The sequence below is a fragment of the Leishmania mexicana genome, chromosome 27 (assembly GCF_000234665.1).
Source record: "Leishmania mexicana MHOM/GT/2001/U1103 complete genome, chromosome 27".
In the NCBI taxonomy this organism is placed as follows: domain Eukaryota; phylum Euglenozoa; class Kinetoplastea; order Trypanosomatida; family Trypanosomatidae; genus Leishmania; species Leishmania mexicana.
This window is the reverse complement of record NC_018331.1, coordinates 515,145-538,219: the sequence shown is the minus strand read 5'-3', so window position 1 is coordinate 538,219 and position 23,075 is coordinate 515,145. Positions and strand designations below refer to the sequence as shown.

Below are 23,075 nucleotides of genomic sequence, written 5' to 3'. Positions count from 1 at the left end.
GGAGAAACGACTGCGCGCAACCGCAAACCCAAACCCCCGCAGTCGGTCGCAAACGGCTCATGGCGACCCTCACAAAAGGACAGCGATGTTGCCCGTAGCAGCTCAAGAGGTACTCTTCCTTGTCGTGTCAGCGCCGGTGATATCCACCTCATCCATCTCAGTCGACGTGTCAAAGGCCACGTCCACCTTCCGATGCCAAAGCCGCATACGGAGCTCGACGTAGCGGTCGTACAGGGTGGTCCCCCAGTTGCCGTGCATGGCAAGGCTCACGACAGTGAACGGTGCGACAACAAATGGGATGAGGCAGCGCGAGGCGGCGTGCATGCCAAGCAGAGCTGGAAAGAGCCGCGGCACGAACGGATGCCGCCATGCGACGTCGCCCATGAACTTGGGGAACTTCACGGAGGTCAAGGGGAGCATGGAGACAGCGAGACCAAGACCAGTGAAGGTGTAGGCAGACAGCTGCATCGTGTACACGCGCCGCGTCACCCCTTCAAGGTTGTCAAAGTACGGATTCTTTTCGTACGGGAGGCCGCGGCGCTCAGCACCGCGGCGTCGTCGCATCTCTCGACTCTTGCGCAGCTCGTACAGGACGCGGTGCTCGTGCACCCGGTACTCCAAGATGACGTTGCAGTAAACACCAAGAAGAGCGCAGTAAAGGGCCGAGAAGCAGGCACGCTGCCGCACCAGCCACCGCGGGGTGATACCGCGCACCCGCTGCGGGTATAAGCGAAAGCGGGCGTAGCAGAAGGCGACCAGGAAGTAGCTGAAAAACTCGGGCAGCGCCTGCGAAACAACCCGCGTGAGGAGCTCCGTGTACTCGACGTCTGAACGGTCCTCGTTAAAGCCACCGGCCAGGGACATGCATCGGACGGAGAAGCGCCACGACACAAAGTCCGGTGTGGTTACGTACACCTTGTTTATATGGTTTAAAATGTCGGACTTGTACTGCAGCTGCGCCACGGCATCGGAGAGAACATCGTCACAGAAGATGTACGACAGCAGGCGCAGCACCGCTCGCTGAGGGAAGTAGGATTGTGAGAGTATCATGTGCCGATACGTCTCACTAAAGTTAAACATCTGCATACGATACTGCTCTGGCAGTCCGCAGCTGCCGATCAGCTCCGCTAGCGTCGACGCCTCCTCGACGGTATGGTAGCGCGACAGCATCATGCAAATGCGCACAAAGTTGCGAACCACCTCCTCGTTAATGGCGTCGTAGCACATGCCGCGTGCCAAGAAATGGGCGGTGAGGGGAGACGGTAGCGTCTGGAGAATATCCGGTGCCAGGTGATGCCGCTCCACCACCTCGTACACGCGCTCATCGTACATGCCCAACGTCATAAGCAGCTCCAGCCGCTTCTCCTGCGCGAGGCTTTCGTACCAGTTTGTTAGGATGCCCATGATGAACCGCAGCGCGAGCAAGCGTGCAGACTGTAGGTGAGCGACTGCTGCCTGTTTGAAGCAGTGCTGAGGCCGTCAGAGACGCACGCGAGTGCCGGTACGGCTCTCCAACTACAGAGGACTCGAAGCGTGATGCACACTGCTTCACCTTCGACGGTGCCCTTCCGCCCAATACCGTTGTACTGTAAGGGAGGAAGAAGGTAGAGAGTGGGAGAAGGGGAAGGGGAGGGGAGGAGCAACGATGAAGTGGTACAGCATTGTCCAAATTGTGTGGGTGAAGGCACACGACGAAAGAGAAGCAAAGGGAGTGTGCGCTTTCCACGCCTTCCTTGAAGACGCTGGCACAGGCACCTCCGGCGGAGAGGAATAGGGTGCGGCGGCATGACCTGGCTTCAACACTGCAAGCATCCCATACCGCTGCCATCATCGCCTTAACGGGGTGCAGCATACTGACACTGTTGATGAGTTGTCCTTATCTGCTCTGTGTGGGTACCGCTCGGTGGCATCCTCGCCGCCGCTCTATCCTTCTCTCCAGGCGACCCGTTTTGCTTGCCTCTTCGGCCCCGCTGCTCCCTCTGTCGCTCGCATCGGCCATTCTTTTGTGTTTGCTTTTCTTTCTCTCCCTTGTCAGTCGGGGCTGATGCACACGACTTTGTAGGTGTTTAGCCGGGGCTCGCCATGAATAGGCGTACACCCCATGCGTGGCACATGCGCACACATACATGTACGGCCTACTGGGGCGTTGGTTCCGCTAGCTACGAACGAATACGCAGCGGTCATTATACTGATTATCCGGTGTTAGGCAAGATCTGCCAGAGAGGTAAAAGAAGACGCACACAGCGTGGCGAGGTGCACTGGCATGCGCTGCCCGGCCCCTTCACCAAAGGAGGGGTTCGTGCGTTTGCGAGTGTCCCCCTCCCGCAGGACTCGGTGACATGATTTTCTCTTGCCTGCCCACTGTGGGTATGCATCCTGGGGAAACGGGGACGGGGTGGGGGGGGGGGGGCACTACTATTGTGTTGATGGATGATGGCGTCTCTGTGGGAGCACCAGTGAGGGGAAGGGAGCGTGGAAGTCGGCGCCGGTGATGATGCCGCCTCCACACTCGCACCGTCACTGTACAGGCACGGGCTTGGGGGCTACCTGGTAGCCACGCACCGACTCTCGCGCCAAACTTTGCTGCTCTGTGTCGCCTAGAAGCTAAAGGTAAAGCCCCCTGAGGACGGGTCCAGCAGCGTCAAGCGGCCAAGTCGGCGTTTCTCCCGTGCCTGATGCTCCTCCTCGAGTTGCCGCGCCACATCCTGCATCAGGGCCGGGTGCGCCGCCTTCATGGAGGCCTCGAACTCCTTCGCAAAGCCGCGCTGCCGCCTTGCCGTAGACTCCTCCGTCGCCGTGTCAGCATCCTCGTCAATGCCGCTGATGGACCCCTTCATGGCGCGCAAGAATTTGATCACTTTCGGCAAGTTGCACCGCGAGACGTAGTTCTGCGTAATGGCGATGGAATCTTCGAGGTTGATGATGAAGTGCCACCACCCGCACGGCACAAACATGATGTCTCCAGGCTCGCAGATGCACTCGTACCCGCAATGCTGCAGCTCCTGCAGGCTTGCGTCGTAGTAGTTCAACAGCCACTCCGTCAGCGACACCGGGGTGGCTACCTCAGCCATGTCGGTACTCGGCACCACCCCAAGCGGCGTCGCCCCGGGCGGGAATAGCAGCCACCGTTTGCGGCCCGTCATGTTCGCGTTCCACGCGTTGGTGTAGTTGGGGTCCACGTGGAAGCTGCTGCCACTGCGCTTCGGACCCGCGACGATCCAGCGAAACTTGGGTCGGCGGTCGCCGAGCGTTGAGAAGAAGTCATCTCGGGCGAAGTAGGGCGGCACCGTGTACAGCTTCTCTGCATCCAGCACGCACCCGAACTCGGCGTCGAACATGTATATCGGCCGCTCGTCGTTCTGCTCCGTTGCGTAGTGCACATAGTCTTCCAAATCCATGCTTGTGTGCTCGCAGCGCAACGGTGACGTCACAGGACAGCCGCTGCGCACAAGGGAGTCCTTCTTGTCCGCTAGGTTGGCAAAGCGGCCTTGGAGGATCTTGAAGAGCGGCCACTCCGTCGCCACGTCCGTGATCACGACTGGCACGTTCGGCTTTTCAAAGCGGTCGTGGAACTCAGCAACGGAAATACAGCTGCACCGCTCGACAGGGCGAAACTTCGACATGTACCGGGGACTACGGCTCTGAGGCGCGTCCACCGAATCCACCAGCTCGGCTGACGAGGAGGTCGACGTAGCCGCGGGCCATGCCGCATCTTGCTGCCTCTTTCGACTCTTAGACCCAGAGGTCTGCCCCGCACTCTTCTCGGTCCGCGCTGAGGAAGACAAGAGCGACGACGAAGCCTCCTCCGGCTCCTCAGCGACGGGGTGCAGGTGATAGTAAGGTGGTAGAATGGTGCACATCCATGCCTGGAAGAGCTGGTCACAGAAGAAGCGACGGCGGACGCACACCGGTGTGTGGCGTGCAAACGTGGCAGGTGGCTCACCAACAGGCGTCGGAGCGGCCCGCATACATTTGCTCTCCACCTTCGACCTCTTCTTGGAGGGGGTGCTGTTCGTCATGGAAACGGCAGGGACCGCGTTCGGCGTGCCGCCATGCACTGCCACGTAGCCTCGCACTGCCGTTTCCTTCCAGCTGCCACGGAACCGCAGGTAAGACGGCGACAAGGCTGTGTACGCTGCCTTGAAGGCATCTGTGCAATGTACTAGGACATACCAGCCCGTACAGCTGCGCGACAGCCGGCACAGATCGGGCACCTCCAGAAAGGCGAGAAAGCACTGGACGAGTTCCAGGTAGGGCTGCTCCGTGTGCTCCTTGTCGTCATAAGTGGTTGCGGCGGTGAAGAGGGAAAGGGTGCCGAGTCGGTCGAATATGTCAGAGCGCTTGATGGCGTTGCCCCGTGGGTAAATACCGTACGGATGGGGGCGGTACCACGTCTGCATCGTGCTCACCTCCGGCTGACGGGTGTGTTAGTCGTGTGCTTGCACAGCGTGAGAGGGTCAGCGGCACCGCATGGATATGAGAGAAAAGGTAGACTAGCGCACTCCCAATCTCTCGATTTTCTGTTTGAGAATCTGTGTTGAATGCCGCGGTGCTGCTTCGATGGAGACGACTTCAAAAGGCGTAGGAGGAGAGTGTGGAAAGAACGGGAAGACAGAGATAGACAGACAGACAGACGGAGGCTGCCGCATCCGCGCATGTGAGAGGGAAAGCTAGAAGCCCTCACTTGGGGACAGGAGATGTGATGCTGTTCTCGTCCGCACGCTCTCCCATGTCAAGCCAGGAGTGCCACAGATCAAATCTCCCTCAACATGACAAAAAAAAGGGCACGACAGAGAGGCAGGCGCACCCCCACCACCACCGCTCACCGATTCGCACTGGGACGTGACGTCTCTCTCTCTTAAAGAAGGAAACACCTCCTCTTTTGAGCAGCCTCACAGCCCCGACAAAGTCGCGCACCGATGCAGCGGTGAGACTCGAATGCATGTCTGAAAGTCTTCGTCGTTCAATCAGTGCATTAAGAAACACTTACGCGCGCAGACACAAACACACACATGCGTTCGCGTACGCGCATAGATTTGCCTTCAGCCAAAAAAGGTGAGGGTTGCCGAAACACCTCACTGGTCGTTGCCGGTTCCCCGTGTGTATCAGCGACGGCGCGAAGAAGACACACCAGGAGTGTACCCGGAGAGAAACACGGAGCACGAGCAAACTAAGAAAGCACGCGAGAGGCGATGGAGACGAAGGGGGGAGGGGGAGGGGTGGATGAGGAGCGGGGCGGGCGCCGAGGAACCACACAAAAACCGTGAGGCCCTCCTGAGCCTTTGGAGGTTCCGTGCTTGACCCGCCTCCTCTCCTCGTTCTCTCGTGCACTCACTAGCCTGACGCCTGGGGACGGGACTAGAGTGTCCACATGCATCACCAGACATGCGCTAAATGCGCTCAGCCGTCTCGATGTTCAGCAGCTCCAACGTCTTCTTGAGGGTGATACGGGTGAGCTCCACTAGGCACAGGCGGCTGTTCTGCAGCGGGTCATCCAAGACGCGGCAGTTTTGGAAAAAGTTAGAGAAGTTTGTCATGAGCTCGTACGCGAAGTCCGCCAGATGGTGTGGGAAGAGGTCCTCGGCGGTCTTGAGAATCACCGCCTGGAAGCGCAGCGCGCACAGCGCGAGGCTCTTCTCCTGCGGGGTCTCAAGAGAGATGTCGGTGATCTTGAACAGCGCCTCATCCGCCATACCGGCCTTGCGCTTGATAGAGCATATGCGGGCGTACTGATAGAGAAGGAACACGGCTGTGTTGCCAGACATGTCCAGCATCTTGTCGTAGCTGAAGGCGTAGTCACCAGTGCGCGTCTGCTTGAGATCGAAGTACTTGATGGCGCCAATGCCGATAATGTTGGACAGCTTCTGCATCTCCTCCTCCGAGTGGCCTTGGCTGCGCTCGCCCGCCTCACGCTCCTTCAGGATCGCGAGGGAGCGCTCCACCGCCTCGTCCATGAGGTCCTTCAGCTTCACCGTTTCACCCGAGCGCGTCTTGATCTTCTTGCCATCCGCACCCGTCACAAGGCCAAAGCCGGCGTGGTCCCACGTGGCGTGTTCCATCCAGCCCATGTCCTTCGCCGTCTGTAGGCACATGCGGAAGTGCTCGTACTGGCCCAAATCAGTGCAGTAGATGACGCGGTTCATCTTCTCGATGACGAAGCGGTGGTATGTGGCCGTGACATCTGTCGTGTCGTAGGTGTAGCCGCCATCACTCTTCACAACCATCAGCGGGAAGGAGAAACGGGGGACAAAGATGCTGTCGCCCTTGACAATCCCCGCAGCCTCGAACACCTCCAAGAAGAGAGGATCGAGCTGCTTCTTGTACAGGGGTGCGAGCTGGGCCATCAGCTTGTCCAGATCCACGCGGATGTCAAACTTGCTCCACGGCTTCACCTCCTTCTTCGACAGCGCCACCGACTCCTCACCATCAGCCCCGGTCAAGATGCCGGCCTTCTTCATGGCGGCAATCAGGTTCGGGTGGTACGACGGACCACCGCGCGAGACGAGCGCGAGGTGCTGGCTTGCCAGCTTTGTCATGTCACGCGCATCCAGGCTATCCAGTTTGCGCTCCTCCTTGCTGACGATGAGCTTCGCGCCGTCACTCACCTCGATCTGTCCCGCCTCCTCCAGCAGGCCGAGCACCTTTGAAATAAGCGGGTTGTAGAAGCTCTCACCGCGCTCCTCAATGGTGGCGCCGAGGCGGGTGTAGACCTTGTTGAACTCCTCACGCGACACGTCGCAGATGTACTTCCACGCTTGGATAGAATCCTCCTCCAGCGCCTGAAGCTTCACCACTTCGAGGCGGGCCTTCTCCTTGAACTCCTGGTCCTCGTCAAAGCACTTCTTCGCCGCGCGGTAGAAGGCGGTGAGGTCGGAGATGTCCGGCGGGTTCGTGGTGTAGTCGGGGAAGTTGCGTTTGATGTACAGAATGAGCATGCCAAACGCCGTACCCCAGTCACCGATGTGGTTGATGCGTGCAACGTCATGCTGGCAGAACTCCAGCAGGCGGCTGATCGACTCGCCGATGATGGTGGAACGGAGATGTCCGACATGCATCTCCTTGGCAATGTTCGGCGCTGAAAAGTCGACGAGCACGCGCTGCTTCTTCACGACGGGTGGCCGGATGCCCTGTTTCAGCACCTCCTTCACCATACTAGTCACCCACTCCTTACGGATGCTGACATTGATGAAACCCTTGGACGTGGGTTCGAACACGTCGATGATATCATTGTCCACCAGGTTCTTCTTGAGCTCCTCACCGACCATCTGCGGGCTCATCTTTATTGGCTGCTGCTGCTGAGAGAGCACCTTCACCAGCCCCATGGCATTGTTGCACTGATACTCGCTCACCTTGCCAAGGGTGATGAGAGGCTCCTGGGCCGGGACGAGCGGGAAGGCCTTGGCAATGGTCGCCTTGACGATCTCCTTCAGTGCCAGCTCCACATTCACAGTAGCGGCAGCGGCGCACATGATGACGCGAAGGTGCTGACGGCTCGAAAGCGTAGCTTTTTTTAATTATTTTGCTGTAAGGAGCTTATTCTCCCCTTGTGTGCTTCTCAGCTTTCGGGTCGAGCTCAATGAGGTGTTGGGCACTAGCGCCAGCATCCAAACGCGTACAGGCGGACAGGTAGACACAGATGTGCACGCGCTCAGAGACACAAGTCAACGCGGCAAGCGATCATGTGGGGAAGGGACGAGGGCGAGGGCGAGGGCAAGGGCAAGGGAAAACCAGATATCGGCGCACGTGTAGAACGGGCAAAACAAAAAAGAGAGCGACCAGCCAGCAAAAGTGTGTGAGTGTGTGTGTGTTTCATGTTGGGGGGGGGAGTGGAAAAGAGGGAGGAGGCGGCAAGTGGAACTCATAACGAGAAGCGGGATAGAGATGGGATGAGGAGCCGGGGGAAAGGTGCGGGCACAAACGAAAGTGCGCCTTCCCCCTCCCCTGATCCACAGATAGCGCAGCGGACGTCCGCCACCCATGCTACTCTTCCTCCCCCACCACCACCCTCGCCGTCCCCCCTCCCTCCTCGTTCATCGCTCATTGGGAGACTTAGCGGGTGCCCTACGGAGAAGCATCCACGGACGCGTAGAGAGGTGGCAAACAAAGTCGACATGAGCGCCACAGCTCTCACATGTGAGCGCCGCTGGGCATCTTGTGGCCACACGGACGCTTTTCGACCGCGCTTACTCGTGGGGAGGGTTGTGCGCGTGCGTGTGAAGTGCACCGTCGAAGGAGAAGGGATTAGAGAGAGGGGGAGAGGGCGGGCGGTACCGCAATCCTCTGTTACGCAACACTGTCCAATCATGTCATTCTCCTTTTCTTTCAAGTTCTTTAGTAGAGAAAGAAAAATAACTCAGCTCGAATTTCTCGGTGTTACGTGTTTGTGCCTGTGTGCACTTGTTGTGTTTGTGTGTGTGCGGGTTCGTGGCAGGCAGCGCAAACAAATATGGAGGGGGTGGGGTCGGAGTGGTGCGCATGTGGGCCATGACATCCGTGTCCGAGGATCTTTTAGTGCGCACTTGCGTGAAAATCGATAATGGAAATGCAAAATGGCGAAAACGAGGAAGGAGGATGGGGGAGGCTACGACGCCATGGAGGTGCGAAGCTGCTCTCGTGTCCGTCTAATAGCCTACACACGACCCGGGAAACAAACAGATGCGCTCACACGGGAGAGTGGGGCACTAAAAAAGATCGAAGACGACGATGCACCACCACGAAAGAAGTGAGCAGAGTCATCCGACAAGGTGAAGCGATTACGCGCACACGCACACACACACACACACACAAGCAGTAGGTGGCAGAAAAAGAGCGAGAGAGGCATGTGAAGGGGAGGGAAAGAGGGAGCCCAACACCACACCGATGCACAAGTAGAGAATGAGACAAGCGCCAACACCAGCGGCAGCGACGTCGCTATCACAGATGCAAATATATATATATATATATAACGTGGTTGCCATGAATGGTACATGTGCTGCTAATCTGCTGCCGGCATCGTCACCCCTCTTAGGCGGCGGTGTGGTGGTGAAACGGTGATGGCGGAATAACGAACTGCTCCTCTACTGCAAACCTCGCTCCTCAACTCTCGCCACCTTCCTAGCCCGTGTTCTCCGTTGGTGCTTCACAGTCGTGGGTGGGTCGCTCCTCCCTGCATTAACCCCCCCCCCCACCATTACCTCCGCTCTTGAACGCCTCATCGCTCACCCATCCTCTTCGTAAAACGAGGAGACCTACCCAGATACTCACCCAAACGTCGACACGCACTCCTGCATAAGAGAATACACCACCTACGCACACACGCGCACATGTAAGGCCACCCTCGTCTACACCACACCATTCTCGAGCACCTTGTCGCCATCAACATAAAGAGAGACAAGAACAAACAAACAAACAAAAGAAGAGGACAGCACATCCCATGCATCCACACCACCAACATCCAACGTTGTTCCTTAGCCATTCCTTCGACCTTTGCTTCATTGTCTTGTGTGTGTATGTGTGTGTGCGTGTGCGTGTTTTTTTTTCAGGTGTGGACGTTCACAGGCCTCATCGCCACCATCCAAAACACATCGCTTGGCCTTCGTGTACTTTCCGGCACCCACCACGTACCGCCTTACAGAGAAACACAGAGACGCAAAGCAGCACAAAAATAGAGAGATAGATAGAGGTGGGCACTCCGTTTAAAAACAAACACACACACACACACACAGACCGACCGACCGACGAGCGAAACAAGAAAACAGAGGAAACATGATCACGGACACAGAACACGTAAAACCAGAAAGGGGGAGGGGGAGAACACACAAGCCAGAGAGATGCAGGAGACTCAAAGACGCAAGATGCAGAAGAAGAGCAAGATGACAAGCGAGAAAATCGAACGAAAGACCACGGCCAAACGGAAGGAGGCGGAGGGGAGAGGCGGAGGCCTGGCGTGTGGAGGCGGGTGTGCATCTGTGAGGGGGGGGAGAAGCAGCGCGACGAGGGGCGATGGGAGAGAGACATGGTTATGGTGGGACGGGGGAGGGAGAGTTAGCAGCACCTGGTTCTACTCTGCGTGCCACGCCTCACAAAGGCTTGCAGCGCTGCAAAGGTAGCGGGAGGAGATGAGTGATGAGACCAGAAGAAAGAAAGGGGAGAGACGGTGGAAAAACTGAAGGAGGCACCATCGCCATCACGCAGAGCTCAGCCGGTTCGTGTGTGTATGTTCGCTGCCCTCTCTGTATATTCGTTCTTCTTCATCTCACCCTCTTTAATGCGCCGCCGCTTTTTCAGCCCACCCACTCATCCATCCCCACGCCGCCCGTCTCCTCGCCCATATATCACACGCCAACCCTCTGCACCCGAGACAGCCTCAACGTAAAAGACGCACACAGATCCGAACGCGACCAGGGAAGTCTCCATACACGCACACAGAGAGAGACTGACACACCCGCTCTCTTATATAACAACGGGAGGGGTGAAACGAAAGGAATTGACGACGAGGGAGGGAAAAAAATAATGTCCGTCATGCCGTTGCTTTTATGCGTTTCGAGTGTCACTTGAGGCACCAGATCATTAAGAAGAGTCACACAAGAAGAAGAGCAGGAGTAATATGCATGCAGATAAAGGACAGCGCGAGGAACGTCACTGCCGCGACAGCGATGGCCCACTTCCCTTCTCTGATCCTTTCTCCTTCCTCTCACTCTCTCGTGCGTGCGTGCGCGTGTGTGTGCGTGTGCGTGTGTGTGTGTCGCGTTCCTACCGACGCTTTCCGAAGTTCTGGCGCGGCTTCTTGTCGTTCAGGTGCTCGCGCCAGTCCGCCGGCGGATCAGCGTCCTCCGGCGTCAGCGGCTGCGCAGCCGTGTCGTACGACAGCTCCACCGCCGTCGTGCGGAAGTGCTCCTCGTCCTCGAAGCGCTCAAACTGGATGTTCTTCTCCAGCTCGCGGAAAAGGGCCTCTTCGTAGTTGCTAACACACAGGAATGATGCACCGATAGTGCCCTGACGGCCTGCGACCTGCGACTGCAGGACGTAGTATTCCTCAGCGCGCGGAACGGAGAAGTTGATGACAAGATTCACGTACGGAACGATGGTCTTGCGAGCCAGCTTGGCGTAATCCTCGTTCGTGACCAGCAGACGCTGACGCACGCCGTTCTCGTTCTCAACACCCTTCTTGAACCTCTCCAGTGCCATCATGCGATCCTCCTTGGACAGCTGGCGGTACACAAACTGCGGCTCCACACCGTTGAAGTGGCGCGCGATACGCTGCGAGCCCTTGCACATCTCCTCCACACGCTTCTGGTCGCAGAAGAGAATCGCTTGCACGCCCTTCAGCTGCGACACGATCTTGCTCACCATCTCGAGCTTGTCCTTGTCGCTACTGGAGGTGTACATGTAGAAGTGACGCACCTCCTGCGGGCGAACAAAGTGGAAGCTGGAGACGATGTTACGCATGATGGAGTCGGACAGGTGACGTGTGGTGTCTTTGTTCTTGGTGTTGCAGGCTGCGAACAGGCGAGCGGCGTGCGTGTTCGCGTCCAGCTCGTTCACGGCGTACTGGAAACGGTCCTTCTTCTCCTCCTCGCGCTTCACGCCGGCAGACAGCAGTAGCATCTCCTTCGCCTTGTTGACTGCCTCCTCGCTGCCGCCGAGTATGCGGATCGTGAATGTCTCCTCCTTCTCGTCCACGTGGTCGAAGCGCTCGTTGTACGTGCCGCACGTTTCATTAATGAACTTCATGTTGTTGCCCTGAGAGCCCAGGAGGTACTTGATGCGCTCTGTCGGGATCTCGACCTCGATCGAAAACTTGAAATTCGGTGGCGGGCGCTCCAGAGAGCGCTGCGCCATACCGCTGCCCGTCGGCACATCCTGCGCGCGGCGGCGGTCATTCTCGTCGTGGCTATAGCGGCACTTGTCGCCATACTTGCACCCCTCTGGCGTGAAGACGTGGCGGCACACACGAGCCGCGTCGTCGCCGTTCAGCGGGCCGGCGCCACGACCGCCACCGCGCCCACCGCGGACAGCGCGGCCACCACGGTCACCACGTGGCGCATAACCACCGCGGCCCTCATCGTTGCCGCCGCGGGAAAAGTCAGCATCGGCACTGCGAGGGGGGTGCGGCTGGCCCGCCGGCGGGCCAGCGCGACGCGATTGCAGGTGACCACGACTTTCGATAGCGTCCATCAGCGCCTGGCGCTGCTCAGGGTCCGGGACGGCCTGGCGCAAGGCCTCCTCTGACATCTTGCGCAGAGATACGATACGGTCCACTCCCATGGACTGAAAGGCAGGAATCGTGTCCCCCATCTGCAGGCGCGCCAGCAGGGCCTCGACAGCGTTCTGTTGAGACATTGTGAATCCTTCACGGCTCTTTCAAGGCGGGGGTGAGTTGGGGGAGGGAGAGGAGGGACGCGTGTGCGGGCTGGCGGGGGGGTTGTCAGAAGTGCTAACAAGTTGTTGATATGTGAAGAAACAAAGGAGAGACTCGTATTCTTTTCTCGTTCAAAAACGAGAGCGGTGCGCGGAGATCCCAAACTTTGCCTTCACGTCCACAGAGTCTCCACAACAGAGGCTGACCGTCAGAGAGAGAGGGAGAGACAAGGATTTATGACGAGAGGGGAGGACGGGCGGAGGAGAGAGAGCGGTGTTGTGTGTGCGGGTCGACTACCTTCGCTGGCGTGAGTGCAAAAGAAAGAGACAACAAGCTGGTGCGGGTAGGAGTGTGCCCCGGTGACAGAGAAAACAGAAAAGGTACAGGTGGACAACGGCGGCAAGTGAGCCGGTCGTGGTCCAGTGTCCTTCGCCGTTGGCTTCCTTTGGCGGAGAGAGGGGCGGGGGAGGTAGCCGCACCACGAGAAGTAAAATAAGGGCACGGAGAACAGAAGAACTTAGTGAGGCGTCAAGTGTGAACGCTTTTTGTGTGTGCGTGTGGCAAGGGAAGAAGGGAAGGGGTGGGGGTGGGGGGTTGAATTCTTTGGCAGTCTCGCGTCGGAGGGGTTTCCTTGTTGCTTCTGTGTTACCTTTTCCCTGAGGCGGTGTGAGCACGCAAAAAAAAAGGGAGGAAAGAAAAAGAAAGGGAGTGGGGACTTTGATATGGGCTGTGGGTATGGGTCAGAGAGACACAAGCGAGCAGGGGGATGTGACGGCGGCAGGTGGTGATGCGCAAGAAGGGTGCCGACGCGTGGTGTTGTTGTGCACATGTGCATGTGATGGACGAAGGAGCGCAACGAGGGAAAGCGGGAATCAAAACGGTAAAATGAAGAAAAAAGAGCGGATGGAGATCAGACCTGCAACGCTTTCATGGTGAACGTACGAATACATCGAAAAACGCCACGCGTACAAATCGAACGAGACTAGCACGCGATAACGCTTGCGGCGAGCCACCTCTGGGTGTCTGTCCCTGAGCGAGCGTGGTGGAGCAGAGCGGCTTACCCCACTGAGCTCCTTATACAGAGCCTACCGCTACAAAACGGACTGGCAGTCACAAGACCTTTTCGATACATTTCGGGCCGCCTTTGTGCCCCCCCCCTCCTCCCTCCCCCTCCCGCCGCACACAAGTTCTCTTGAAATTGGACATGTGCGTGTTGTAAGCCTTCCCCCTATTTTCGTTTTTTTGTTTTTCTTTTTGCCGCTCCTTCTTTCGTATGCGTGCCGTCGTTTCACCCATGGCGGGTCCTCGACGCATACACGCAGAATAGGAGTCAAGGAGGGAGGGGAGGGGAGAGGAGTGGAGACAGAGCGATGACCTCTAAAGCAGGGACAGAAGAATGTGGCACAACAGGTCGACGCTCAACAGCAACACGAAAAAAAGAATGAGGAAGGAGAGCGCGAGGAGCGTGGCCAGAGTCAGGAACAGGAAGTGCGCAGCCTCGTGCAGAACACACGCGCACCTGTGTAGACTTTCTTTTCACAGTAAAAGAGGAGACGCCTGCACCCTCGGGTTGGCGCACATGGTCGACGCTGGCGAGTACCCCTTGAGAGGACAGGACCATCATTCCTTCCAGCGCTCTTTGTATGCCATTCATCCCTACTCCGTCCCCTGCACACGTGGTGGAAAGAAGTGCATCGAGGCCGCACGTGGGGCGGCGAGACAGCGCCATACACGCCGTGTTCGAGGATGCGAGAGTGCGGTGTGCTAATGTGATCCACCTGCGCCTTGCCATGCACCTTTCCCGCCTACACACACACACGCGGCGAGCACAAGAAAAAGTGCTCACAGCTGCACCAGGTAGGAGAGAGAAGCTCCCTGGTTCCTCTGGTCGAGTATTACACCCCACCTCAGCTCATTCAAACGGAGGCAGTGCCCGTAGGCGCTGAAGTCTGCCTGCTGCAGGGCAGCCTGCACCGCATTCGAACGCGTGCGGCACAGCTTGAGAAGCGCGTCACGACACCACTTTTGAACGTCTCGGCAGAGAACGGTCTGCTCCTCCAGTCGTCGAGACTGGGTGCGGGCTGGCAGCGCTGAGTTGAGCTGCAATGTTTTTTTTTTTCGTCGGCCCTCCCTCTACAACAGAAGTCTCTATGCAATGGGCATAGTGAAAGGCGTCGACGAGGATTTGAACACAGCCGCGTTGGGCAACGAGCTTGCCACCCTCGTTGTTCATGGTGAGCGCACTGGGAGTGACAGCCCACCAAACAAGATATCCATCTCTGAGAGATGGTGCGCCATCGCGGCCAGGACATACGGGATGCACGGCCGATGCGTACACCGGCTCTGTGCACTGCTGGAGGAAATGGTGCTCAGGAAGCCGGAAACGGCATTGAAGGTGCTGTGTGTCATTGCACACTATTCCTGAAACACGGGCAAGTAGCAGCTCGGTATGCCGATAAAAAGCACGGCGCCGTTATCTTTGTTCGATGACATGTCAGCGAGGAACTGTGTGATGATGCGCAGCAGTAGCGCATCTCTTGCCCCGCAGCACTCGAGCGACGAGGAGCCGTGACCAGCGAATACTATCACTTAGTCGTGACACAGGAGTGGTCGTCGACAGGGCCTTCGTGGTCGACTTCACGAAAGCGGCAATATCTGATGAGACAACGGGGGGGGTCAGTTCCATCCTGCCCACCACGCTGATTCACCAGGCTTGCGAGCGCCGCCTCAAACCGCTGCATCTGCACAGGTAAAGAAGTCATGATGGCCGCCAGAGGGTGCACCGGCTGTCCAAGCAGTGGCGGTACTCTCACTGTTCCTCTTGCGCCCGAAGAGTAAACAGGTATGGCGCCTTCTTCCTTTTATGCATCCTTTGGTGTCGAGGAAATTGGTGTGCCTGTGCACTCCAACGGTGTAGCGCTGGCAGCTAGCTGAGTCATGTGCTCACGCAGAAGCACACACAGCGCCTATCACATGAGACGAAGGAAGAGGCAGCGACTGCGAGCAGAGGAGGGTGCACACCGAGGAAGGGAGGACAAAGCGTAGTGGATACCTCCGGAACAAGGACAAAAACAAACACAAGGTCGGAGACGAAGACGAAGGCGTGTAGGTGCGTGCATGAGCGAACGTATGAGTACCCAGATCCCCTCTCCCTTAGGGTTGGGTGCTAGAGGGGGGAAGGGGGTAGCGTACGGACACTGCGCCGCTGGCCTCACACGCGTCGTGTACAGTGTGGCCAGAAGCAAAGATGATGTCTTTTCCCTCCTCGCTACACCAATCAAGCGCAAGCATCGCTCTCTGAGTGGTTGTGGGTGGTGGCTGTAGGTTCAACGCCACCCTCACCCCTACTTGAGTCTCCGTGACAGAGGGAGACTTGAAACGAGAGAAAGCGGGGAAAGGGGGTGGTGGAAAGGATCCCTTCCCCCTCCCCGCGTCCCCTTCCTCGTAATTCAGTGCATGTGCGCACCTTGTCCGTGGAGGAAAGGCGGGCTGAGCTTTCATTTTTATGAGGCACTGTAATGTACATTGCAAACGAAAGCACACCCCACGAGGGATGAGAAAAGGCACGCATACAGACACACAGACGTGTGCACTCACAGTGGGCGCAAGCCTACCTCTGCCTATCGTCGAAACGGGAGAAGCAAGTCAAACAGGAAAAGCGCAAGGCACCTACACGCTCTCCGAAATGCGAATCGTGAGCGTTGCTGTGGAGGCCTCCTGCCCGCGTCGGAGAATGGCGGGGTCGTTGCAGCTACAGTGTTGCAAACTTATCACCCGAAGCGTGGAAACGCTGCCGCTCAAAGCCACATCCAGCAGAGCTGCGCTTCCAGTGTCACCAATGGGGTTGCCATCCATGATCAGTGTGGTCAACGCAGACGTGGACGGCAGGGTGCGGGCGATGGCCTCAGCACCCACGCGGCCGATACGGTTGTTGGCTATAATCACTTCCTCGATGGCATTTTCGGATATCACGCGCGCAACCAGTTGCCCACACTTATCATCCAGCCCACAAGAACTCAGGTTGCATTGCTTGATGGTGTTGTTCTGTAGCAGACCTTCAGACAAGAGGAACTGCGCACCTGCGGCTCGCAGTGGGTTCCATTCGATGTTTAGCACGCGCAGGTCGCCGTTTCGGGACAGCACCTTGGCCAGTTCCGTCGCCCCGACAAAGCCGATACGGTTGTAGCTCAAGTCCAACTCCTGCAGAGTAATGTTCTCGGCTAGGGTGTCCGCAAAGGCAGCGATGTCGGTGTCACCGAGATGGTTATCCGAGAGGGCCAAAAAACGCAGTGTGCTGCCAGGGGCAAGCGCCACGTTCACCACCGCGCCGCCGGAGAAGGTGTTCAGGTTATGTGCACCCTTCCACATCGCCTCCACGCGGCCCATCTGATTCTTTGACAGGTTCAGCGACTGGATGTTGTGTGCATCGTTTATGGCGTGCACTAACTCCAGCGCCGCGGACGGAGTAATGTAATTGCCGACAAGAATCAGCGATTGCACTGCCGACGTGACGCGAAGGGCGGCAGCCAGCGCTGTGCATCCCTTCACACCTAGCCCAGCGTACGACAAGTCTAGCACCTCGCTCTCAGCCGCCAGATCTTTCGCGATGGAACTTGTTGCACCCTTCACGCCGGTCGCCTTGGCGAGCTCCGCGCACACCGCCAGGTAAGCCTTAGCGCCAGAGGTGTCGCTCTCGGGATCTTCAGGAATGGGGTACCTATACCTCTTAAGTGCTTGCAGTCGCTCTGCAAGTAACTCCTCTGGCGGTTTGCACCGCGGCGCTTCCTCTTCGTACGCCATAAGGATAGGCTGAGAGGAGGATAAGGCGTGGTCAGCCTCCCCGGTGGTGGAATCCACCATGGTGGTTGGGCGTTTCACCACGAACGGAGCGGTAGGGCGCTCGCGCGAGCACACGATGACGGACAAGACTGTGATGACTTGCACCCCTCAGCTTGCTTTTATGTAGGGAGGCGAGGGCAGAGATGAAGAGGGGGGGATCACTTAAACCGATGGGTGGGGAAGGAAGGAGAAAAGTAAAAGTCAAGGGCGGTTGAAGGCAGAGCAGCCGAGACGTTTCTTCTCCTCTGAAGGAGTGAAAGCAGGCACGCGTATGTGCCCCATTAGACAATACTCAGTGTGTTTGCAAACAGTGGACAGGGGAGAAGTTCTCGAGAGGGTGCTTGGCTATCACGAGCGCCTCGTCAGTTGCATCCAATCATGTCACATCCCTTCAGCGAAAGGTTATGAAGGCAACGGTTTTAAGGGGTGGGAGCTGCGTGAAGCACCTTTGGCCTCCTAGCACACATGGAGGAGGAAAGCAGTGTTAGTGGCCCGGCTTGCTTTCTCTCTTATGCTTCTTAGTGAAACACGACGGCAGGAGAGACCCGGAGGCATGACCCGACGACAAGCAATAGCAGATATTGCAGCTTGCACTGGTGCACCACTGGCGTGAGAAAACCGAGACAGGAGCATCGCCTAATCGATGCTACAAGACGTAGGGAAGCACCTCGGACTTCACAAAGTGCTCCGCTGCGTCGTTGCCGTGCTCTAAAAGCACTGCGGCAACCATCGCTTTGACACAACCTGCGCCATATGGTTCGGGAAGCGACTGTGCACCACTCACGTTCCCTTGCGAAGAAAGCCAACTCATGAGTCCTTTAGTGGAGCTGAGACGCTGGCGTGAAAACAGGTCAGCCGAGGCATCTGTGAGCACCATGTGCTCCAAGCGCCAGTGATCACGCAGGACTCGGCACAGCGCTGTGTCGCTGGTTAGCAAGGCAAGCAAGGAGGCGTACTCCTCATATCTAGTGCTCTCGAATGTTGCCAGTATCCACAGGCCGCCGATACGCTCCAAGAGCGACTCGCCAACGGCGACAAGCGGTTGCATCGTGCCAGACACGCCGGCGGCAGTGGTGAAACTTGGGTGCACAAACACTTGCAAAAAACGAGTGTGGTGATGCTGTACCACGTCGGGGAAGGTTCTGTGAAGCACCCGCGACAGCTCCGCCGCCCATCGAGGTGGTGGAAGGAAAGGCAGCGGCTGAGCGGGGAGATGTGAGCTGCGCAGAAGCTCTTGATAGGACGTTGAGGTGCGAGGCTGCGCCAAGTCTGACAAAATACTCAGCACTCCTGGGAGCGCCTGAAGCTTGCAGCAGCGACGCATACTGACACACTACCACCTCCACTCCTCCTCTTTCGCCTTCCGCGCACAACCCGTTCAGTGGTACTATTCGTGTACCTTGCGAGAGAGGTTGAAGAAAGAGGAGGACAGAGTACATTGCTTGTGGTATCGGAGAATACTTCATGCGGGAACATAATGGATAGCCCATGGCACAGCATTCAAGCTTTGTGTTTCTTTTCGTTTCTTTGTCGGCATTGCGCTGCCTCGTTGCTTTTGCACTACTAAACCACCAGAAGACGAAGTGGGCAGTATGCCGATACACATAGTCAACGAACAAAGGCCACTACCTTTCGCTGAACTCGAAAAAGACGACCGCGATAAGTTTTGTTTTTCTCTGCATAGCATGCATGCCGGCAACACTGCTGACCAGTGTCGAAATATGTGCACCTATGCCTGTGGTGAGGGCACCCAATAGCCTTAACGCGCACACCAGGTACAGACAGAACAAAACGACGAGTGGCACAGAACACACACACGCAGAAAAAAGTCTCTCCAAAGAGGAGCACAAACCTGACATCTGTAAAAGCAGTAGCACAATCATGGGTGCAAAGCAAAAAAAAAAGAAAGTGATTGAACATCATGGAAAAAAAAGGGCCCAACTCCGAGAGACGTAAGAACAAAAAAGGTAAAGAACACCCCACGGATATCCCCTCCTATGTTTGTGCTTCATGGTTTAATCCTCTGATGACGTCGGCAGCAGCAGGGGAGCCTGATGTCTAATCAGAGAAAAGGGGGAGCTACTTTGATAGCTCTGTCTTGCAGGTACCAGTAAAGCCTCTTGTCTGGCAATTCGATCTTCCAGGTCAGCCTCAATGCTTCCAAGTGTCCTCCAACTACGGTCACCGTACTCGCGATAATACCGCCGCCTATCTGCAACGTTTACCGAGTCGCTAGATCTGTGCAACAAACGAGATGAGCCGACGGTGTGTGAAAAATAAGGCTCTGATGGCATCGGCGACAACGCTCGAGGGGAGCTGTGCAGCACTTCGCCATAGTTGTCTGTAGAAGAGCCGTGAATGCCTTCTTGCCTTTCCGATGCAGAGAATAAAAACGAAGCCATGCGAGCGGTGTTGTCACTTTTTTGTGAGCGTGACACTTTTTTCGACGAGGGAGAGCCATTCCGAGGCGCAGCCATACCAAAAAGATCCTGTGATTGCTGTTGCCGAAAAGTGCTTCGCGAGCGCGAAAGCGAGTGACCGAAATAGATTTTTGATTCCTCAGATTTCTGCCGAATTATCCGCACTTCTCCCGAGAGCAGAGCATCTTCGTAGCTCTCGGAGTACCAAAGGCGGAGAATCTGCCGTTCATGTCGCTCTTGACGCTTGAGTGCGCGTCGGGACGCCCTTTCGATGTGAAACATTTCAAAGGCAGCAACGCGAATAACCTCGACCTCCTTCGCCACACCGTGTAAGGCGATTATTGAATCAAAGGCATCCATCTCCTCCTGACAAAATGCCAGGCGTTCTTCGAGCTCTGTAGACTCGATCAGCAGCAACGCTTGTTGCAACAGAGGATGAAGCGAACAAGGTAGGACTGCGCTGAACGATTCATAATTCACTGGGAGTGTGTTCAATGCTTTAGGATGCCTCAGTGAGTCCCGAACACACTGCGAAGAGCTTTGCTGACGAAACTTTGCCACAGACGCTTCACAAAGGAGGTCACTGGGACTCACTCGTTTCGTCAACTCAGCTCCTACATAGCGAAGTCGTGATGGTGACACCACCTGTGATCCGTGTGGTGTGAGTGAAGAAAAAGAGGAGGCGCGCGTTGGGCGCGTCGCATTTGCGCGAGACGGACTTCTGCTTTCGACTTTTTGCATCACCTGTGGGGAGGTGTTCAGTACAGGCACATATGGTTGTTCATTTCTTTGCAAAGAAGTTCTTGATGAGCGAGCCTGAGGTGAGGATTGACGAAGTTTCTCATTCACGTGACGGGAAATACGAGGTTGGTAGTCAGGCCCGCTTTCCTTCCCAGGAAAATAAAACACCCTTGAATGCATTCTGCGTAAGATCCCCCCTCCCAAAGGAACGCTGAACTCTTTTTTGCGTGCTTCTGATAGTGACAGGAAGTGAAAAAGAAGGAGAAGGGGAAAAGTGAAAGGTACCTCAACGACACCCGCAACTCGCCACCGAAGCGCATCTCACAGCTACCAAGTAAACGAGATGTGGTCAACATAACACCACACGCTGCTCGTATTGTGAAGCTCGTTCTGACATATTCTTCAACAGTAAGATACGCAATCCGCTTCTAGATAACCACATACAAAGTACCTTTTTTTTCGCCTGTGTGTGTATGAATGTGTGTGCCCAGCTTACCACTGTCGCTAAGATGCAAAGAACGATGACTCTTTTACAAGTCTATAACCTCCAATAAAGTGAAAATGCAAGCTCCGAATCTCATGAAAGCAGCAACAGCAAAAACAAATCCAAACTCAGAGGGGATAAAAAGGAGAACACAACGCAAAGCAAACAAATAACAAAAAAGTATGTCACCTGCTCAGCATTACAAGGAAGGTAAAAAAGAGCTATTCAGCGTTGGGGAAAGGGAGAGTTCGATCAACGTACGTAGCAGAGAATATAGGCCAGATTATTATCTGCCACGTCTGCTTTTGTCACCTGCTCATCGCTGAAGTGGCACCACACGCCATCAGCACCAACAGCATCTGCAGTATAGTGACCGCCATACATGTTGCCTTGGTGATTGATAATACCCACCAAATGGTACTTTGTTTTCGAGAATCCGGAGCACATATACGAAGCAATGTTCAGTGTTTTACTAAAGAAAACGCTCGAGTTGACTTTTGAGGCTGTGGTGAAGTCACCGTAACAACGGAACCGCTTCAGAGTAATAAATAGAACTGGTGGTGCTGAATAAAACAGCAGCTGCTTCCGGGCGTTCACCTTCTGGTGACAGCTAGGGCACATGTACATAGAGCTATTGTCAAGAATTTCCTCCCGGCAGTACGCGGCAAAGCAGTCGTCGAGTGAAACCTTTGACGAGGTCCGCGGAATAGGAATTTCAATGCTGAGAGAAACATTGAAAGAGCGTGACTGGTGGTCACAGGAGGGGCAAACAATCGCGCTCCGCTCCTGAAACGCGCAGTAGTCAACGATAACGGAAGAATTCTTCTGATAGTACTGTGCCCAGTACCGTCGAGCAAGTTCGTCATCGGTGCCTTTGCAGTTGTCAATCTCGGGAAACACAATTCTATTACTGTCGTTCACATTCAGTGCTCCGTGAATGCCGTCCAGCACAACACGTAGAAATTCGTTTGCGTCCTGCTGGCTTGAGTTTTGAAACCCCTCGTAATAGTCTCCGAGGGCAGACTTGAACGGCGACGCGCTCACTGAAAACTTGCAGTCGGAACGATTGAGCTCGCGGATAACAAAGCTAAATGAGTTGATCAAGCGAGTTAGCTTTCCCTTTGTATTAAGCAGGTGGGACACATAGGCATCAGTGAGAAAGTACTGGCCTAGTGGTGTGGAATTGAGTAGCTGCAGCACACTATTCATGTAGCATGTGTTGCCCAAATTTACAATGCCCCTCCGTCGGACGGACAGGGAGGCATTTGAAGGATTCAGGATACAGGTTGTGTAGCTTCTATGCGAAGCTGAGGCAGGGAGAGCGTGGCGGTCGCCTGGCACGGGGTTTACTGGCGCTGGAGACGGTTCGGGCCTGGAGACGGTGTCGTACGTTGGAGGAGGAGCAGGCGGGCCATTGGGGACTATGTGTGGGGTAATGCTCTTCGTGCCAGGTACCGAAGCCCAGTGCAGTCGCTGCAACAACTCATCTACACTGCTATTCTCCGAAGAAAGCAGTTGCTGCTGTCTTGTCAAGTGCATGTCTACCGCCTTAGAAAGCTGCTTGTTTCCGTCACCATCTCCACTATCCGACTCCAGCTGCTGGGCTACGATGCGACGGCGCTCCGGCTCCCGACGGTCGATTTCTTCGATCATAGCCTTGTACTCAATCGGCAGTTCCTTCACCTTCAGTTTAGCCTCAAGGTCAAGAGCTTCAGCAAATACCCTCTTTGTCGATGGATCTCTTTGCGTGAAGTCAACCGGGTTCTCTTCCTTATCGAAAAATAAAAGGCACTTGTTGACGTAGTAGTATGCATTGGCGTAGTTTCGTTTGCTCTCTTCGTCCTTGGCTTTAGTGATGAGTGCATTGACAGTGACGCATTGCTTGTAAGGATCGGAGACTTTTATCTCGTACTGGCGCGCATGATGGTAGATTGTTCTCACAAACTCGTCGTAAGAAATCTTATAGTCAAGTTTGAACATTTCCGCTTCCTGAGCAAATCTAGCTCTTTTTTCTGCCTCCGATAACAGCAGGCAGAGACCAGAAACAGAGAGGGGATGAGAAGAGACTTTTACGCAAAGCGAAAAGGAGAAGTGCCTCAAAGTTATTATGGTCCTTGCAGAACACGAGGAAAAATGACGGCGCCCCCTATTGCTCTCCGGCAATCTAACCCTTCCAACGGCAGCCGAGCATCAACTAGCCTGCTTCGTACAATCTGGAAGCCAAAGAAGAAAAAATAAACCATTTTCCTCT

The 23,075-nt window shown here is 55.9% G+C and overlaps 9 protein-coding genes across 9 annotated transcripts; all 9 read right to left on the bottom strand.

Annotated features, from left to right (window-relative positions):
• Window positions 1-102: 102 nt before the first annotated feature.
• LMXM_27_1330 (conserved hypothetical protein) lies at window positions 103-1,404 on the bottom strand (the record flags this gene model as incomplete). The annotated part of the gene is made up of 1 exon (XM_003876662.1): window positions 103-1,404. The coding sequence occupies one exon, from the start codon at window positions 1,402-1,404 to the stop codon at window positions 103-105; it is 1,302 nt and encodes a 433-aa protein (XP_003876711.1).
• Window positions 1,405-2,597: 1,193 nt separating this feature from the next.
• Window positions 2,598-4,400, bottom strand: LMXM_27_1320 (conserved hypothetical protein; the record flags this gene model as incomplete). The annotated part of the gene is made up of 1 exon (XM_003876661.1): window positions 2,598-4,400. One exon carries the CDS (start codon window positions 4,398-4,400, stop codon window positions 2,598-2,600), a length of 1,803 nt encoding a protein of 600 aa, XP_003876710.1.
• A 990-nt stretch (window positions 4,401-5,390) lies between these two features.
• Window positions 5,391-7,469, bottom strand: LMXM_27_1310 (putative arginyl-tRNA synthetase; the record flags this gene model as incomplete). The annotated part of the gene is made up of 1 exon (XM_003876660.1): window positions 5,391-7,469. One exon carries the CDS (start codon window positions 7,467-7,469, stop codon window positions 5,391-5,393), a length of 2,079 nt encoding a protein of 692 aa, XP_003876709.1.
• A 3,262-nt stretch (window positions 7,470-10,731) lies between these two features.
• LMXM_27_1300 (conserved hypothetical protein) lies at window positions 10,732-12,321 on the bottom strand (the record flags this gene model as incomplete). Its single annotated transcript, XM_003876659.1, has 1 exon — window positions 10,732-12,321. One exon carries the CDS (start codon window positions 12,319-12,321, stop codon window positions 10,732-10,734), a length of 1,590 nt encoding a protein of 529 aa, XP_003876708.1.
• A 1,935-nt stretch (window positions 12,322-14,256) lies between these two features.
• LMXM_27_1295 (conserved hypothetical protein) lies at window positions 14,257-14,652 on the bottom strand (the record flags this gene model as incomplete). The annotated part of the gene is made up of 1 exon (XM_003876658.1): window positions 14,257-14,652. The coding sequence occupies one exon, from the start codon at window positions 14,650-14,652 to the stop codon at window positions 14,257-14,259; it is 396 nt and encodes a 131-aa protein (XP_003876707.1).
• A 1,357-nt stretch (window positions 14,653-16,009) lies between these two features.
• On the bottom strand, window positions 16,010-17,200 carry LMXM_27_1290 (conserved hypothetical protein; the record flags this gene model as incomplete). Its single annotated transcript, XM_003876657.1, has 1 exon — window positions 16,010-17,200. The coding sequence occupies one exon, from the start codon at window positions 17,198-17,200 to the stop codon at window positions 16,010-16,012; it is 1,191 nt and encodes a 396-aa protein (XP_003876706.1).
• Window positions 17,201-17,825: 625 nt separating this feature from the next.
• On the bottom strand, window positions 17,826-18,503 carry LMXM_27_1280 (conserved hypothetical protein; the record flags this gene model as incomplete). The annotated part of the gene is made up of 1 exon (XM_003876656.1): window positions 17,826-18,503. One exon carries the CDS (start codon window positions 18,501-18,503, stop codon window positions 17,826-17,828), a length of 678 nt encoding a protein of 225 aa, XP_003876705.1.
• A 691-nt stretch (window positions 18,504-19,194) lies between these two features.
• On the bottom strand, window positions 19,195-20,520 carry LMXM_27_1275 (conserved hypothetical protein; the record flags this gene model as incomplete). The annotated part of the gene is made up of 1 exon (XM_003876655.1): window positions 19,195-20,520. The coding sequence occupies one exon, from the start codon at window positions 20,518-20,520 to the stop codon at window positions 19,195-19,197; it is 1,326 nt and encodes a 441-aa protein (XP_003876704.1).
• A 556-nt stretch (window positions 20,521-21,076) lies between these two features.
• Window positions 21,077-22,804, bottom strand: LMXM_27_1270 (cysteine peptidase, Clan CA, family C19,putative; the record flags this gene model as incomplete). Its single annotated transcript, XM_003876654.1, has 1 exon — window positions 21,077-22,804. The coding sequence occupies one exon, from the start codon at window positions 22,802-22,804 to the stop codon at window positions 21,077-21,079; it is 1,728 nt and encodes a 575-aa protein (XP_003876703.1).
• Window positions 22,805-23,075: the final 271 nt, after the last annotated feature.